The following is an 18,660-nucleotide window of genomic DNA, read 5'->3' as shown; positions in this document are numbered from 1 at the left end:
AAAGTTTTCATGCATGAAGTTGAAACCATGTTAATGGAAACAAAATGGATTTCCAGCGAACATGCCTGATTAGGTCTAACCTACCACACAGTGCAATCAAGTTTCATTGTGAAAGATCTTTGGGCCTTGCAACCCACCATTGCTTACCATTGGTTGGCTTTACTGTTACTCTTATTTCTTTGCTTTCTTTTGTATGTCCTTCCTTGTTGCAGGCTGTCCACTTTTGTTTGTTTCTCCCATGAAGCATAGCCTCTTTACAGTCTGTTTGACTGACTGGCTTCTATGCTTCTTCCGCTCGCTTCTAGTGAGCTTCTTTTTTTGCTTTTTGTTTTAAGCACTCTGGGAGTATATGTATTTATTAGCTGTCTCCCCTGGTTACTTTTCTCCTCACTACCCATTTCTTTCTCTCCATCATGTGCTTCTCTCCCACACCTGCATTCAAGTTGCTCTCTCTATGGCTAAACGTTAGGTGTTAATAGTTGTTCCCCATGTGAAAGAAATGGCTGACTACAGTACTGTATGGGAAGCTGGGATGTGTACATTCATTAGGTTTGAATTGTTAACTTTGCACAAAGCCCTGTTGGGTATTTTTGGCCTTTTGCAGTTATTCAGTTCTGTTACTTGGTGGCACCTCTCAGCTGCTGTCTTACTGTGCCTCATCAAAGTGCCAGCCTGTCCCTAGTACCTTGTTTGTGGGGTTTCGTCAATCCCTCCATCATCAAGGGAAACGTGATATGGGGTACAATTGTCAACTACCCCTGATGTTGGTAGTCAAATTCTACTTAGTGCGTATATGTTGGTTAGTATTTTTAATCCTTAAATAAATCGAGCTACATGTGTGTCTTTGCTATGTATCATAAAACTAAGGAACATAAACCTATTTTGACATGTATATGTACCAGCCATCTGTTTTGTAATTGCTCAGCATCCTCAGATGTGTCGATAAAATTGTTCTTCTGTCCTGAATACTTGTCCTGAATTGTGACCCCTTGTCCTGAATATTTTACGGTCCCTGACCAGAATTTTCCTTCTTGCCAGGTTGTCACCTTAATTATGCAACATTTATTTTTAACCCCTCACTTTTCTAAGCAAATAGACACTCTGCAGTACTACAAAGTTGAGATGCTGGAATACATGGCCTTAAATTCACAAAAATGTCACCTCAGGTTGATAACACACAGCACTAAATGGTAATTGAATAGTAAAACGTGAGTAAAAGGGGTTAAATCTGCGCCAGAAAATCTCCTTGTTAAGATGTTTTTTTGTGGTATCCAGGTCATTGGGATTGTATTGTAACTAACATTTGTTTCTCAGTAATCAAACGCATTGCCATTACCTACATAGATAGTCATTGTATTAAATTCTGAAAGAATAGCTGGGACCCTTCAGAACATTGGAGTTCAAAGCTTGTGAGGCTTCCATGAGGCTTGCGGGGGTCAATTACAGGCCTTGTTTCTGCATGCTTCAAAATAAATGTTGATTATGCAGCTCACATTGCCTTGCAAATCCCAGAATTTTGTTTTGCTGAAGAGTGCTTGAAAACTTGCCTCGGAAGGCATGAAATGTCCATAAATTACTCTGGCTTGGTTGTGACAACCAAAGGATTCTAACTATTATGGGAACTTTTCAAGAACAACCCTGAAGCTACAGGAGGGGCCTGAAAATACAGTTATCAGGGCCAATTTGTGCATAAGCCAACTTCCAGAGGAGCGGAGTTAATAACCAGTGATGCGCTGTCAGACTACCACCCACCCTATTTAGTGCTGTCTGCCTTCCTGGCGGACATTTCTAAGCGTTCGGGGAGAGGCCGCCACAGCAGCTTCTCTGAGGGCATTCAAAGTTTGCTACGCAGCTGCTGTGTTTCTTGATGCCGCTCAGCAAATTGTTTGTTTTGTAAAGCATAAAAAATGATGCTTAGCAAACTTGTTTGTTTTTGTAAAGCATAAAAAATGCTACTGACACCCTGGAGTTTTCTCCTCAGGTTGTGGGGTTAAGGTTTCTTTTTTACTCCATTGGACCCCCAGGTTTTTCCTGGCAGTCCAGAGGAGAAAATAAAGTACATCAGGCCATCTGCTCTGAATGGGGCAAGTGGTCTAATGTAATGAGCTAGTAGTCCACAGTCCATTCATCGGTCAGTATAACATTTCCGCCATCAGAGACATGATGGTATGCCGTATTCTAAATGGAGCAGGAAGGCCATCATTTTAGCAGACTGTATACTCTGCAACCTTTTTAGCAAAGTATCCTGTCTTCCAAACTCTAAACAATGACAATTGTCCTTATTGGGGAGTTGCAAAGATCTTGCCCTGTACATGACTCTCTACTTCTTCACCATTGATTGAAGGTGTCAGTCCACCTGGACCGAGGTATGTTTACAAAGTCCTCTGTAATTGTTTATGTTGTCAACTACTTCCTAGATGTTCAGTAGTTAAGATTTAAGAGAATGGGGAGCAAGAGTGCATTAGGTAATAAATTAATGTACTTAGGTCCTGATCTAGCTTTTGACAGAATGGTTACTCCATCACAAAAGTGACAGATATCATATGTTCATTACTACATGTGCATTTTATCCTACAGCACTTATACGAAGTCCTACATGATATCCTTCACATTTGTGCCCGAGTAACAGTCTTCAAAGCTCTTACTCAGGTCCTCCGAGCATAATTTTTTCTTCCTGTTAAATTTCATAGCAGACTGTAATATCAGGAAAAATGGTAGACAAGCCGACACCACTACCGGGGTGGTCTGGGCATGTCCCATAGACCTAGAGTCATTGCTTGCCTTACATCTATAGTGAGTATCCTGGGGCTGTTACTGGTTCTGGGGGAATGAACTACTTTTTCTGGGGGGCATGAATGTGTGGGTTTGGAGCCCATAAGCTTTTGCTCTTGGGGGCACAAAGGGCATTTTTGGGAGATTAAACTGCTTCTCAAAGAAGTCATGAACTGCTGGCATTGGAGAACCTGAACTGTTAGTTTGCAGATGTAGAAACTGTTTGTTTAGAGGCAATGAATCATTAATTTAAGGCACTCTGCTGCTTATTTTAGAGGCCAGAAAATGCTTACTTGTGGGGCAAGAATCAGTTGATTTGAAGGCCATTGAGCATCTGGTTTGGGGACCATTATCTTCCTGTTTGAGGACCAATAACCATTAAATAAATTGCACTGAAGTTTGTTTCTTGGGAAGTTTATTTTAGGGACGTTTGGTCCTAAATTACTAAAGACCATCAGGAGCTGGTGGTGAGATGGGTGAAGACCCATGATGGATACTGGAGGAAATTTATGTAGACTCATATTGAGAGGAATCTCTAACACATATTAACATTTCCACAAGTGATCCAAGTACCAATCACATTTATCTGAGCTATCTTTATTTCTTTGGGTTCAACAAATCCTACAATGACTTTCTTTGTTATACTCAGGTTATCCAGTTGTTACACCTCCAATTCTCATGCACAGGGAAGAAGAAGGCCAGTTCTCTTATGATCGCCACCTTGGAGTAAGCAGCACATGTGAGTGAATGGTTTTCAGTTTGCAGGCATCACCTAATACTTCGTGGAGAAAGGGATTGTGCTTTGATCTCCTATTGTGTGGAAAAAAAGGTCCCTGGTACCAGAAACTATGACTAAGTGGTGTGCAAGGAAATTCTTGAGCAGACCTTTCTGATAGCCCTACATTTTTCTTCCCCATTATTAGTAAGTTGATATTGGCCGGTATTGTAAGGGAAAGGTGTTTGGTGTCCACTTGCCCTTCCTTCTTATTGGCAGTAATGATTTAGGCAGGAGAGGCATGATTATGCGCTTAGACCTCAAAAGTCAATATGAGCCAAATATCATTTCACTACTTATGTTAGATTAAGGTTCAGAAAATACTGTTGTGAAACGCAAGAGAACAATGTTTAGTCAATTTTTCTCAAACAGATATTTAAACATTTGTTTGAATACATTAGATTGTATTTTATAGTGTGCAAATAGAAATGTTCTGGTAAACATGTGCTTTTGACCCTCTTTCTTACATCCAGGTTCTCCAGTATTTAAAACTCCAGTTCACTTTCAAAATGAAGAAGAGGAAGAGCCAGTAAGCAGTGTTCTTCCTGAAGCCAGTAGCACGTGTGAGTGTTAATTGCAAAAAAGCATGGCCCTCATTTGACAGGTCAGGCCTGGTGACCTGAGGAGACAGTGATTGTTTACTCAGACACATTTCGGCATTTAGCTCCCTAACTGTTGAGGCTGTTCCTTGAGTGTGTGCCAGGAAGTTTGGGCAAAGGTTCTTTTCTGTCTCTAGACAAGATCATCCTAACACTTATCAAGCTCCTGCTACTTTGAATTCACAGATGGCAGCTCCAGGGAGTAGGTATTTTGAGAGGTGGCAATTCCGTCATCATTGGCATTGCTTTAAGGCTCTATATGGAGGGATGGTTACGTACTTGGGCCAGAAGAGTCAAAAGGAGAGTAATAGCCTTTTATGCCATGACCATTGGGGTGTGATTCAACTGTAGAGAACATCATCTTCATTATTAAATTGAAATGCATTTGTCTTCATTCCTGTTTTTAAGCATTTGACAGTATTTATTACATTTAAAACTCTTGAGTGTAGAAGGATTTTCGGACACAGCCTTTTGCACTGTTTATATTTGTCCTACCTAGGTTGTCGGATTGTTAAATCTCCAGTCCAAATCCAAAGTGAGGAAGAGGGTGAGCCAGTCAACAATAACCTTCCCGGAGTCCACAGCACATGTGAGTATTAATCATGGTGAATTATGGCATTGTTGGTGCACTGTACTCATCATTCACAAAGCCAGCCCTTGGTACCTGTGATTGTTCCACAGCTGTTATTTCTGGAAGCTCTGAAACAGGGCTACCTTTATCCCCTTTAAAGACCTTCCACAGTGTCGCTCCACCCCATGTTGGCTGGTAATCATTGAGGAGTTTAGTAATAGACTTAGGGCCAGATGTATCAAAGGGTTTTACCCATTCTGTGCCTATGGGAAATTGTGTTCATACATATGGCCCTAAGAGTGTTGTGCAGCCTTCAGTTGTCATCCCTACCATCCCCAGAACGTTTTATGCAGTAAGCTTGATTACAGTTTTTGTCAGCAGTAAAGGGGCAGGGCACATCATTTTAACTACAACTTTGAATCTCAGTTTCCAAAAGCATTTATGCGTGAAAATGTAATGCTATTTCACAAACTATGTTCAGTTTCTTGTTTTTTTAAGATTGCATGGCATGCACTGCATTCAAGCTATTTACCATTAAGTTCAATTTCTTTTGGTAGCCAACCATATGCAGTCACTCTGCGACTAAAGCCCACCCTCATTTGCATGGCCATTTCCACTGCAACAGGAATTTCTGGAAGAGACAGTAGTTATAACTAGGAGGATGAACAATACCAATGTCTCTTTAGAAGTACCTTACAACACTCAATCAGTAAATAGATAATGGAACATAAACGTTCATTGAAAGCCCTCAATAGGAAAAAAGCAAAGAAGCTAAGTAGATAACTTAATGGCAACAAATATCCACTGTTAATCATGCTACTGGCCCTCCAGTCTTCCTCCTCCTGTGTCAATCTGCGTGGAGTGTGTTTGGCAGTCTAACAGGGGTTCACCCAATAAGCCCATCAGGATCCAGTGGCAATTAAATTAATATAGAAAAACAACAGCTCACTGCAGACTTATTTAAATCTTAAATTCAGCAATATATGGATGCATCATTCGGCTAACAGAAGAAACAAATCTTCAAAACATAATGTTCAACCAACCAGAAACAAATGTATGTACATTTATTAGCATATATAATACGCAATAACAGTTAAGTGCTTTGAAAAGTGACCACACACTGTGACAAACGTGAAGGAGTATTGTGTCATACAGAGAAGACAAAATGACCCTTGACTCGAAGAAGATTTTAAAATAGGGGCTCAGGGAGTGTATGCAACATCATTTAAAATCTAGTCTTTTTCTTTATTATACAGAGCCATTTGTTTATCTATGCACCAGTCGGAATTTAGCTCCCCTGGAGCCTGTGCAATGAATTATTTCCTCTGTTTTTGAGTACTCGCCTCTGAAATCCACTTAGCTTGCTCCCAAAAATCTATTTACAGTAGGTCCAGTCTCCTGCATTCTGTAAAGCCTGCCTTGGTCTCCAACGCTCTCACACCAAACATGCCAACACTAACAATCTCATTTGAATGATGTACACCATTGCACAGACTCCCATGTGGCTACTCTCCTTTAATCTGTATGTTACTGAATGCCAGTTCCGCAAGCCCACATCATTCTGTAATAGTCAATGTAATTAGTGACCATGATTTTGAACTTCTATGTATCCATAGTCCTGGCTTAGTATTCTTTTTCAAACCATCAGCCGCTCAATGGTATCTCAAGAAGATCATACTTTCTGAAATGCAGTGTATACTAGGGACAAGTGGACAACAAAGAGGGGTGGGGGCTTCCCACCATGGTTATGGCCATGCCCCTGCCCCAAATAAATGGTGACAGTCTTTCTGCCTCCCTGGGGGAATAGACGTGGTTAGCCCTGATTATCCCCTGTAATTGTGTGTGTGTGGGGGGGGGGGGGTGCAGACAGCCCACTAGACAGCAGGGAATGAAACAATAAAAATAGAGTGGTGATGGCTGCCACCACCATGGTCACGGTTATGACCCCACCTCAACAGAAGGGTGCAACCATCTTTCTGCACCCCACACCCTCCCCCCCCCCCCCCTTGCCGCACTGACTAAAGCATCACATCCCAATGGCAAGCAAGAGGACAGTTGACTTTGACTCTTGGGTTTTTACATATGGGCCAAGAGAGCATGGCTAACTCCCAATATTGTCCCACTTGCAATGGTGAGTGGCTGCAGTTTTTGGACGTGGATACTGTCGCGTAGGCTCTCATTATCCTAATGAGACTACTGGATTTTGAGCGGTAAGATCGTTCACAGTGTGGCGGACTAAGTCTGACCCATGGTGAAGGACCCTTGTCACTCTAAATCCGGGTTTTGCTCCGGCTAACTAGCAGTGCCTCATCTCTCCCAAAGGGAAGAGACAATTGGGCAGCCAAGCGCATGACATCTTAGTACTTCTCAGGGAAGTCGTAGTCACTCAGGTCACAACCGGTTCTCTCATACACGGTACGGTCTCATATATAAATGACAAAGGCAGTTTAAGTTTTAAAGACTGATTTAATAAAACGTCTGCATTTTAGATAGCAAAGCGTGAGCTGCAATAACCAGAACTACACAACACAGTAGGATTAAAATAGTAACGATGAGAGTGAAGCACGAGAATAAGGCTATCATAGTGCAACTAGATTAGGTTCTCTCCAAGTTATATTCTGAGCACACCATGTAAAGCTCTGAGCCTGCCTTTCAGGTTCCCCCGGAAGGACATCAACCCTCATACCTGAGCAAAGGCCTGTAATCTGCATCAGCATCTGCAATGGGGCAGTCAGCATCTAGTTGTAGGTTTCTGTTCGGAATCTCCCTCTGACCTGTACTAGGACTAGAAAGTGGTTTTATAACTAACACGTAGAAGTTCTAAAAAAATGTCCCTACGTAAGGATGCATATTGTCTACGAACACTAGAGACTAAACTTCTACCACGTTTACCAGCAATGTACCAGACGGTAGCCTTGACTGAAGCACAGGGTGAGCAAGAATGTATTGTTTGAGAACACAGTGCTGAACTAAGCTAAACAGTGTGATAGAAATAAATAAACAAGACCGTAAATCTGGTTATTGTAAAGTAACAGTGCAAGGTTGAATAAAATGTATCTAGGGCAAAGTGCACAGAGGCCTAATATGTTAACCTAACGTGCAGGTAGCTATAGTAAAAATGGCTACACTACAATATGCTCCCACCTAGAAAAACCTACCAGACCCAGACACTTCTGAAAACTAAACATCTGGGGGAGTCCAGGGTGGTGCTTCACTTGCACTCCACACCATTTTCTAACACACAATGCCCTGCAAACCTCCAATTTTTCTGCAAATCACATATTTTTCCTACATTTCTGTGATGGAATCTTCTGGAATTCACAGGAACCCACATAATTCCTACCACCCAGCATTGCCCGGTCTGTACTAATAAAATCTCTGCCTCACTTGTGTGGGTGCTCAAAGCAGTGTCCGATTAAAAACTGCTCTTTTGGATCCACGTTGGTTTCCCCACAATTTCTACACATTTTTTACCCTTCCCTGCTGCAGGCACTTGGCCCACCTACACAAGTGAGGTAGACCGAGAGGAACACATGGTGGTAGGAAATTTATGCCAGTGCAGTGATCCCACACAGAAACGTGAGTAAATTAGGATTTGTTTTGTTAAATTTGAGGTTTTCAGGGGATTCTGGGTAAGAAAGCGTTGGGGGATCCACGCAAGCCCCACCTCCCTGGACTCCCCCGGGTATCTAGTTTTCAGAAATGTTTGGGTTTGGTAGGTTTCTGTAGATAGCCACCTTGCCCAGAACCAAACACGTAGGTGCCCCTTGCAAAAACAGATTGTTAAACGGTAGGTAATTTTGATGTGTCCACAATTCGTTTTGGGCCCTTCCCTGTAGTGGGCACTTGGCCCACCCCCACAAGTGAGGTAGCATTTTTATTGGGGGACGACCTGGGAGAATGCTGGAATGTAGGAAATGTGTGGTTCCCCTCAGATTCCATAACTTTCAGTCACAGAAATTTGAGGTAAATGTGTTTTTAGACAAATTCTGAGGTTTGCAAGGGATTCTGGGTAACAGAACCTGGTGAGAGCCACACAAGTCACCCAATCCTGAATTCCCCAGGGTGTCAAGTTTTCCAAAATGTATAGGTGTGCTAGGTTTCCCTATATGCAAGCTGAGCTAGAGACCCAAATCCACAGCTAGGCACATTAGAAAACAAGCGTTTGCAGTGCAATAGGCCTCACATTCAGTTGGGTATATTGCCATTGTAAATGCATAACTGTACTTTTTTGCCACATTAATTGGTCAGCCCTGCCGTATATTTTGGTTCTTTCTGCAGCAGCTGTGTCAACACCGCAGGCGGCATGCAGAGAATCATCTTATGATTGAGAGTGTGTACGTCCTTAGCACTAAGAAAGGGCAGCAGGTGTTTAAGGGATACGGAAGGCAGGCCGAGTCACCCTACAATGTTGGCAAAGCAAGCAAAGTGAAAAATATACTGAATGTGAACAGAAAGGGATTTTCACCTTTCGGGCCAAGGACAGTGCTTGTATGTTAACAGAATGAAAAGTCCTGCAAACTTTTTTGCCTCACATTTCAACAAAGCTCTAATGAAGTTAGCAGAGCAGCCTGACATAATTTATGGCCCCAATAAAGGAGATAAGCAATGACCTGTTTTCAATGTCGTGAGTGCTGGCAGGGAGGGGCCCTGGAGAGAGACTCTCTGCGATTCGAGTCTAAGCAAGTTTCACATCATTGTTTCTAGGTTTAGCTACATTCTACCAGAAAGGGCGTATTGTGGCTTTCGTGAGCAGTGAGCTAAATCACTGGGTGTTTGTTTAGTAAAATAGGCTTGTTTTAGGAGCTGGATGTAAATGAGGACAGCACTGGAATAAACCCAAAATGAATGTCAGCGACATGGGAGGAACAAAATGCTCCAATAAAATGAAGGCAGCTGCCAGCCTAAAACACCCACAGTGAAAGGGGAGCACCAAAGATATGTCAAAAGTAGTCCATCACAGCAACAGTTAAAGAAACCAAAGTGGAACAGTATAGTAGTTGGTCACTGCTCTGAAACAGGAAAGGGAGGGAGAAAAAGGCAAAACTGACCCTTAGCAAGCAAGAATTTTTAAATGACACTGCACCGAACAAATGAAATCGCTTTAAGCCCACAGTATAAGTATACCTAAGTATACACCATGTCGAACGCTTACGCTCAACCTAAAAAGAGTCAGTATTCAGTGGAAAAATGTGATGTGTCAACATTGCATTTTCAGCCATTTCCTGTTGTGGGTACTAGTCCTACCCGCACAAGTGAGGTACAATTGTTATCAGGAGACTTAGAGGACACAGAACAGTAGAAAAAGTATTATTACCAATTGCCTTTCTCTACATTTGTGCTTTCCAAATGTAAGACAGTGTATAAGAAAAAGTCATTTTGAGAAATGCCCTCCAATTAACATGCTAGTATGGGTACCTACAAATTCAGAGATGTGCAAATAACCACTGCTTCTAAACTCCATATCTTGTGCCCATTTCGGAAATACATAGATTTCCTTGATACGTATTGTTCATTCTTTTCGTTTTACCTAATTAATTTCTCTATACCGGTACAGAATGAAAAACCATTGCAATGTGCAGTTCAGTTATTGGTTCTGGATACCTAGGGTTCTTGGTGAACCTATAAACACTATATATTCACACAACCAGAAGGATCCAGCAGACGTAACAATATATTGTTTTCAAAAATCTGCCATAGTTAGAAGTAGTTACGGATAAAAATATAGACACAAATGGCTGTTTTTTTTATTTCTATATATTTTTTCCCACTGTTATTTTCTATAGGAAAACCTTGAAGGATGTACAGAAATGACCCTTTGATTAATTCAGAATGTTGCCTACTTTTCAGAAGTGTATAGCCTTCCAGGATCCACCATTGGTTTCACTCCCATTTCTATCACTAACTGGACGGAGGTTAAAAGAACAAAAAAATTGGAAAAATGGTCTCTCCCAGTAACATCCCAAAATTGTTGAAAAAATGTGGTTTTCTGATTCAAGTCTTCCTGTTCCTGAAAGCTGGGAAGATAGTGATTTTAGTACTGCAAACCCTCCCTCTATGCCATTTGCAGGGAAAAAACAGATGCTTTATTCTGAGTCACCTTTTTCACATCCCCCTCCCCCCCCAATAAAAAATCAACATTTAGATGTTGGATAATTTATCCCCTCCAGAGGAATCCACAAACCATGGGTACCTTTAGAATCCCCAGTATGTTGGAAAAAAGGACGCAAATTTGGCATGGATAACTTATGTGGACAAAACGCTATGGGGGGCCTAAGTTCAAACTGCCCAAAACACCCAAAAAAGGGTTCAACAAAGGTGAGGGGGTGTGGTGAAAGGCCTACCAGAGAAGGTGAGAAAAATTGTTTACTGTCCACAAGCTTGAGGGTATGCACCAAAGATTTATAGATACGTTTCCCCTTGGAATAAATTAGTATGATTTATTCCTAACGTAAGCTGGAGTAAATTCACATTTTGGCTAGGAACTGAAGCAAAATGCATGGGTTTGGTGGGGAAGGGACTACTCACAAAAATACATTTTTCCCACCGCTTTGAACTTTTTGTGTGTTTTTGCCATTTAACTACACCCATTCGCTTTATCCATTCATTCGCTCATCCCAGTCTTTGTCAGGTTGTAACTACCCTTTCCACAGGTACTTGCAGTTCATACTTTCTTCTGTTAATGAATACGGTGCTGGGTCTACATAATAGTATTTTAAATTATATTAATATTCTAAACTTATCTGTGATCCCTCCACACACAAGCCTTGTACTGGGCCCTGATGTAAGAACACATGTTGCTTGTTGTTTGTAGAAGTTACTAATCTTTCTATCTCAAACCATTCTTCATCTGACCTAGCTATCTCAGACTTCAGAGTCCCTAGGCCCCAGATTCATAGAGGGTAAGAAATAAAATACTCACTTTTTGTTTGTTATACACAGGTTATTCAATTGCTAACTCTCTAGTCCTTGTGCAAAGTGAAGAAGAAGAAGAGGACCAACTAGTCAAGGATCACTGTCCTGTCAACAGAATAGGTGAGTAGAAATACAAACTATGAGCAGGTTTCACTTATGGAAGTATTGAAAGTTCTCTGGAGCTACTTATAAGTAGCCACATCCCTGAGGCCAGAGTGTAGAAAGGTAGCCTCTTTCTAGCCTTGTTACCCCCACTTTTGGCCTGTTTGTGAGTATATGTCAGGGTGTTTTCACTGTCTCGCTGGGATCCTGCTAGCCAGGGCCCAGTGCTCATAGTGAAAACCCTATGTTGTCAGTGTGTTTGTTATGTGTCACTGGGATCCTGCTAGCCAGGACCCCAGTGCTCATAAGTTTGTGGCCTATATGTGTTCCCTGTGTGGTGTCTAACTGTATCACTAAGGCTCTGCTAACCAGAACCTCAGTGTTTATGCTCTCTCTGCTTTCTAAATTTGTCACTGCAGGCTAGCGACTAATTTTACCAATTCTCATTGGCACACTGGTACACCCATATAATTCCCTTGTATATGGTACTTAGGTACCCAGGGTATTGGGGTTCCAGGAGATCCCTGTGGGCTGCAGCATTTCTTTTCCCACCCATAGGGAGCTCAGGCAATTCTTACACAGGTCTGCCACAGCCATTTTTCACTGCACATAAGTAACTTATAAGTCACCTATATGTCTAACCCTCACTTGGTGAAGGTTAGGTGCCAAGTTACATAGTGTGTGGGCACCCTGGCACTAGCCAAGGTTCCCCCACATCGTTCAGGGCAAATTCCCTGGACTTTGTGAGTGCGGAGACACCATTACACACGTGCACTATACATAGATCACTACCTATGTATAGCATCACAATGGTAACTCCGAACATGGCCATGTAATATGTCTAAGATCATGGAATTGTTACCCCAATACCATTCCATGGTCCCCCGGGTCTCTAGCACAGAACCCGGGTACTGCCAAACTGCCTTTCCGGGGTTTCCACTGCAGCTGATGCTGCTGCCAACCCCTCAGACTGGATTCTGCCCTCCTGGGGTCTGGGCAGCCCCGGCCCAGGAAGGCAGAACAAAGGATTTCCTCTGAGAGAGGGTGTTAAACCCTCTCCCTTTGGAAATAGGTGTGAAGGGCTGGGGAGGAGTAGCCTCCCCAGCCTCTGGTCTGCATAAGCCAGTTTACACCGGTTCAGGGATCCCCCAGCCCTGCTCTGGCACGAAACTGGACAAAGGAAAGGGGAGTGACCACTCCCCTGACCAGTACCTCCCAGGGGAGGTGCCCAGAGCTCCTCCAGTGTGTCCCAGACCTCTGCCATCTTGGAAACAGAGGTGTTGGGGGCACACTGGAGTGCTCTGAGTGGCCAGTGCCAGCAGGTGATGTCAGAGACCCCCTCTGATACCTTTCTTGGTAGCCAATCCTCCTTTCTTGGTAGCCAAACCTTCTTTTCTGGCTATTTAGGGTCTCTCCTCTGGGGTATTCTTCAGATAACGAATGCAAGAGCTCACCAGAGTTCCTCTGCACTTCCCTCTTCGACTTCTGCCAAGGATCGACCGCTGACTGCTCCAGGACGCCTGCAAAACCACAACAAAGTAGCAAAACGACTACCAGCAACATTGTAGCGCCTCATCCTGTCGGCTTTCTCAACTGTTTCCTGGTGGTGCATGCTCTGGGGGCTGTCTGCCTTCACCCTGCACTGGAAGCCAAGAAGAAATCTCCCGTGGGTTGACGGAATTTTCCCTCCTGCTAACGCAGGCACCAAAAGACTGCATCACCGGTCCTCTGGGTCCCCTCTCATCCTGACGAGCGTGGTCCCTCACAGTCCAGTGATCCTTCAGTCCAAGTTTGGTGGAGGTAGGTCCTTGCCTCCACACGTTAGACTGCAAACCTGTGTACTGCGTGATTTGCAGCTGCTCTGGCTTCTGTGCACTTCTCCAAGGATTCCTTTGTGCACAGCCTAGACTGGGTCCCCAGCACTCCGTCCTGCAGTGCTCAACCCTCTAAGTTGGACTCCGACGTCGTAGGACCCTCCTTTGACTCTGAGCCGGCTCCTGTTCACAAATCTTCTAAGTGCCTGCTCCGGTACTTCTGCGGGTGCTGCCTGCTTCTGTGGGGGCTCTCTGAGTTGCTGCGTGCCCCCTCTGTCTCCTCCTCCAAGGGGCGACATCCTGGTCCTTCCTGGTCCCCAGCAGCACCCATAAATCTCTACCGCGACCCTTGCAGGTAGCAAGGCTTGTTTGCGGTATTTCTGCGTGGAAACACTTCTGCAACCTTCAGCACGCCGTGGGACATCTTCCATCCAAAGGAGAAGTTCCTAGCTCTCTTTGTTGTTGCAGAATCCTAGGTTTCTTCCGTCTGGAGGCAGCCTTCTTGCACCTTCATCCAGGGTTTCCTGGGCTCCTGCCCCCCTGGACACTATCGCGACTCTTGGACTTGGTCCCCTTGCCTTGCAGGTCCTCAGGTCCAGGAATCTGTCTTCAGTGCTTTGCTGGTGTTTGTGGTTCTTGCAGAATCCCCCTATCACAACTATTGTGTCCTATTGGGGTAGTCGTGTACTTTACTCCTACTTTTCAGGGTCTTGGGGTGGGCCATCTTGGACACCCTGACTGTTTTCTTACAGTCCCAGCGACCCTCTACAAGCTCCCATAGGTCTGGGGTCCATTTGTGATTCGCACTCCACTTTTGGAGTATATGGTTTGTGTTGCCCCTAGACCTATGTTCACCTATTGCATCCTATTGTAATTCTACACTGTTTGCATTACTTGTCTTACTATTACTTACCTGTTTTGGGTTTGTGTACATATGACTTGTGTATATTACTTACCTTCTAACTTAGGGTATTCACTGAGATACTTTTGGCATATTATCATAAAAATAAAGTACCTTTATTTTTAGTAACTCTGAGTATTGTGTTTACTTATGATATTGTGCTATATGATATAAGTGATATAGTAGGAGCTTTGCATGTCTCCTAGTTCAGCCTAAGCTTTGCCATAGCTACCTTCTATCAGCCTAAGCTGCTAGAAACACCTCTATTCTACTAATAAGGGATAACTGGATCTGGCACAAGGTGTAAGTACCACAAGGTACCCACTATAAGCCAGGCAAGCCTCCTACACATAGACTTTCCAATACAACTATTATCATCTGTACAGTGATTGCCCTCGAATTCATCATGTTTTGTCTGAAATTCAGAGAGAAGGCGAAACAAGGGACATGGAATGTTGTATGATGGGCTCTTGAAATTCAGCGGAGGAAGCAAGGTTGTTTAATTAACTAGTGTGAAAATTATTGCCTTGAAAGGAATGTTGGTAGTTGGACAGCTAATCAGCATTCTTAATTCATACTTTTCAGCCAGTAACTACTGTTTTGTGGTTTCTAGTTCCCTCCCATGAAGTGTGCTGACAAACCGTTTCTCTGTGGACTCCTGCTTGACTCACACATACCTCTTTGTGAAAAAAAAAAAAAATACAAACCCTACTAGCCCTTGCTTACTTTAGTTCATCAGCAAAGAGATGGGGTCTCCAGTACTCTGTGTTAGTGAAGAAAAGTGTTTCTTTTCTGGTGCACAGCTTCGCCTTGCTGTCCAGGTCCTTTGCTGACTGAAAATCCTCCCTCTTTGCTGCAACGGATTGACATCAAGGTCAGCCTTATCCTTGGGTGCCCTTACCTAAGGAACTGAGTGGCGCACAGAGCTGCAGACTTTAGTTTTTTTGTGGCTTCCCCCGCTGCATTTCCCAACTCAAAATCCTCTTCACACGTGTTTTATCTCCCCTAACCCTTGCAACTTTTGGGCTCCGATAGCCAAGGAGCCGCACACTAGGGCAGAGCTCTTCAGTCATTTACTTTTTTAAGACTTCACCTAGACAGTGCATACACTGTCTCTGCAAAACTTTTGTTTACATACAGTGGGCTTACATCCTGCCAATCGCTTACCATTTATTAATTTCAGTTTCACTCTCTTTTGCTTTGTTACCATTTGTCACGGCATGGGGACCTTATGTCCTCTTTTGTTTAGCCCTCCCCTGGAGCATAGAGCAAGTACTAATGTCTATCCACTGCTCCCGTTTTTGGAGGTACTTTTTCTGTGAATTCAGTCACCCATTGAATGCTTGTGTTTTCAGTCATTTTCCCATATCCCCGTCTATGTAGCTCCTGTTTAGTCTCACCCCTTCCATGCAGCTTCTTTTCCTTCCAAACCCCATATCCTGCACTCTATGCCAATGCCCTGTGCTGTATGCCACTCTACTCTATGCCACTGCACTTTACACCATTCTAGTCCACACTCCGCCACTGCACTTTGTCACTGCACTCTACTTCACTTTACTCTGTACCACTCAACTGTATGCCAGTGCACTCTACTCTGCACCACTCTACTCCGTCACTTCACTCTATGCCACCCTGCTGTGCACCACTCCACTCGACTTTATGCCTTTGCACTTTACGCTACTGCACTGTACAACACTCTACTCTTCAGCATTCTACTCTACGCATCACCACTCTACTCTAGGCCACTGCACTCAATGCTACTGTACACTACTCTGGACCACTCTAGCCTATGCCACTGCACTCAGTGCCACACCACTCTACTCTTCACCTGTCTGCTCTATGCTACTGCACTGTACACCACTCTACGCCACTGCATTCTACTCTATGCCACGCTACTGTACTTTGCACCACTTTACTCTATGCTATTCCACTCTATACAACTCCACTCTCATTCTATGCCACTTCGTTCCTAGCCACTCCACACAGTGCCACTGTTTCACACTACACTCACACAGTGGCACCCCAAACCACACTACTCTACGCAACTCCACTTTGCGCCACTCACACCTTTCTACATCATCCCATCCACTACTCTCCACGCTACTCCAGTCCACTGTACTGTACAACATTACTAAAAGACATTGGCAAAACCACTAGCTCTTGCATAATCAAAATGTACTGGCTTTACCAATGTGTGTTATTGTTTCTCCTTGTTTCGATTGGTGCAATAAATAGTGCTTAGGAAAGCAGAGCTGGAGCAGCATCAGTTTACATTAACTTGAGATGATTTTTATATAAACTGGAGGCTGACATGGCTTCCCCTTTGTAGAGTGCCCCGTCAGCCTGCTCTGCAGGTCTGCCAGGTCTTTCTGGAACACAAAATAACAAAGGTTAAAGTTATTTAATGCTAGCAGAGATGGACCCTGGCAAAAACGTCAACCCCGGTCTTGGTCTTTTTAACTGAGCAGAAGAGTGGATAAACACAGTAGAGGGGAAATGGACACAGAGAAAGACACATGAAATAAAATAAGAGGCACAAGAAAGAAAGGGCATGTGAAGAAGCACGAGTCCACAATTAGAAATGCAGAGAAGATTTATTCAAGTACATCCGTACAATTGAAACGTCTCATCCCACGTCAGCTGCTGGGGACCAAATTACGTGCATCGTTCCACTTTGGCCTAGATTTTATATTCCACATTCTAGGATCCCTACTATCTACCTCATCGCAGTAAAACATGGCTCTAACATTCCAGCCTAACTTGCAGGCAAGAAACAGGCAAGACCTTCCTTCCAACATACATAAACAAAAAAAATAAAAGTTAAATAATAACAACTATAAAATTATGTTAACCTGCAAAGTGTGGTATGATAAGCATTGAGTAAATAATAGTCAAACAGAAAATAAATGAGGCCAACATACTTTGTTTTCATTTTTAAACAAAATCTTTAAAAAATTAAGGATGCGATCTTGTGTGTTCAGTTCTCCACACAGCAGAGGGAACATGTTTTGCTTCTCTACCATCATTCAGGCTTGTGGAGACACCAGGAACAACAGCTACTCTGTTGAGGTTCCAAATGTGATTATTACTTAACATTGTTTTACAGTGCTGTCAAATTATCACTTCAAAAGGTGAAGAATATTTAGATGTCTTCCCCTTTTGAGGAAATCTCACTCTCACCGCATCTCCCACTTTTACTTTAGTTGAGGAAGCAGCATGTCTTGTGTCAAAATTGAGCTTCACCAATCTATTTTATCATCTTCAGTCACTTCCCAGTCATTGGAGACTGAACCCTTGCCTACTTCTTTGTAGCTCATCCACCTGGGACACATCATTGTGATGGGTTTTCTCCCCCCGAACAACTCGAAGGGCATCTTATTGACAAAAGAATTAGGAGTGAGGTGATACAAATTCACTCTCAACAATTTCCGATCTCCAATCTCTGTTCTAAGATTTAGCAATTTGTATAGCCTCCTTCAACACTGTTAACCTCTCTACCATTCCATTAGTGTCTGGGTGATAGAATGCCTTTTGTGTCTAATGCCACAACCAGATAAAAATTCTTCCATCTCCTTTGGAGGACCGATTGGACACAACCATCATTTAAAATGCTTTCTGTTACATCTCCCCTATTGAACAGATCACTAAGAAATAATATAACTTTTTGTGTTTCTGTATTTTGAGTAACACAAATTTCCGGCCACATTGAGTACATGTGAACCAAGACTAAAACATAGTACTGCCCAGTCTTGGTGGTCAGTCATCCTAGTATATCTAAAGCCACTTCCTGCACCATACTCTTACACGTTTCTCTCTCACAACCATAGGTTGAACTCTGGTCTTACACACTTTATCGCTGGAAATACAGTCCAGACAATCTTGGACAGTCCTATTGACTTGTACATCAATACCAGGCCCCCAGAAGTACAGTCTAATTCTTTATTTAGTCTTTGAAATTCCTTGATGCCCACAATGTCCAAGCTGAATAATCTTTCTCTGACTTGACTGGGAGGTATCACTGTGCCGCTCTAAAGACCCTCCTTAACAGAAAACTCTTTGTGTACATTGCAGTATTTCTAGACTTCATCACACACCACAAGCTTGTTGGACCACCCATCAGAAACTTGCACCAAAACTCTCTACTAAACCGCATCTTTTGCCGCTGTGCTTTCCACACGTCCTCACTAATCACTCCTTGGGTGACTTCATAG

General features: G+C 43.2%; 1 protein-coding gene across 1 annotated transcript in view; it reads left to right on the top strand.

Moving 5' to 3' along the window:
- The window catches only part of LOC138261624 (zinc finger protein 665-like), a 211,254-nt gene that overhangs the window by 72,220 nt on the left and 120,374 nt on the right, over window positions 1-18,660 (top strand). Inside the window, exons 3-6 of the mRNA XM_069210749.1 lie at window positions 3,422-3,511; window positions 4,021-4,110; window positions 4,646-4,735; window positions 11,660-11,752. Of these exons, the coding sequence (XP_069066850.1) occupies window positions 3,422-3,511; window positions 4,021-4,110; window positions 4,646-4,735; window positions 11,660-11,752 (363 nt within the window). The remainder of the gene's footprint in view (window positions 1-3,421; window positions 3,512-4,020; window positions 4,111-4,645; window positions 4,736-11,659; window positions 11,753-18,660) is intronic.

This window comes from Pleurodeles waltl, chromosome 10, assembly GCF_031143425.1.
Source record: "Pleurodeles waltl isolate 20211129_DDA chromosome 10, aPleWal1.hap1.20221129, whole genome shotgun sequence".
Taxonomy (NCBI): Eukaryota; Metazoa; Chordata; class Amphibia; order Caudata; family Salamandridae; genus Pleurodeles; species Pleurodeles waltl.
The sequence above is the reverse complement of the archived record's forward strand: the minus strand, read 5'-3'. Positions and strand labels throughout refer to the sequence as shown.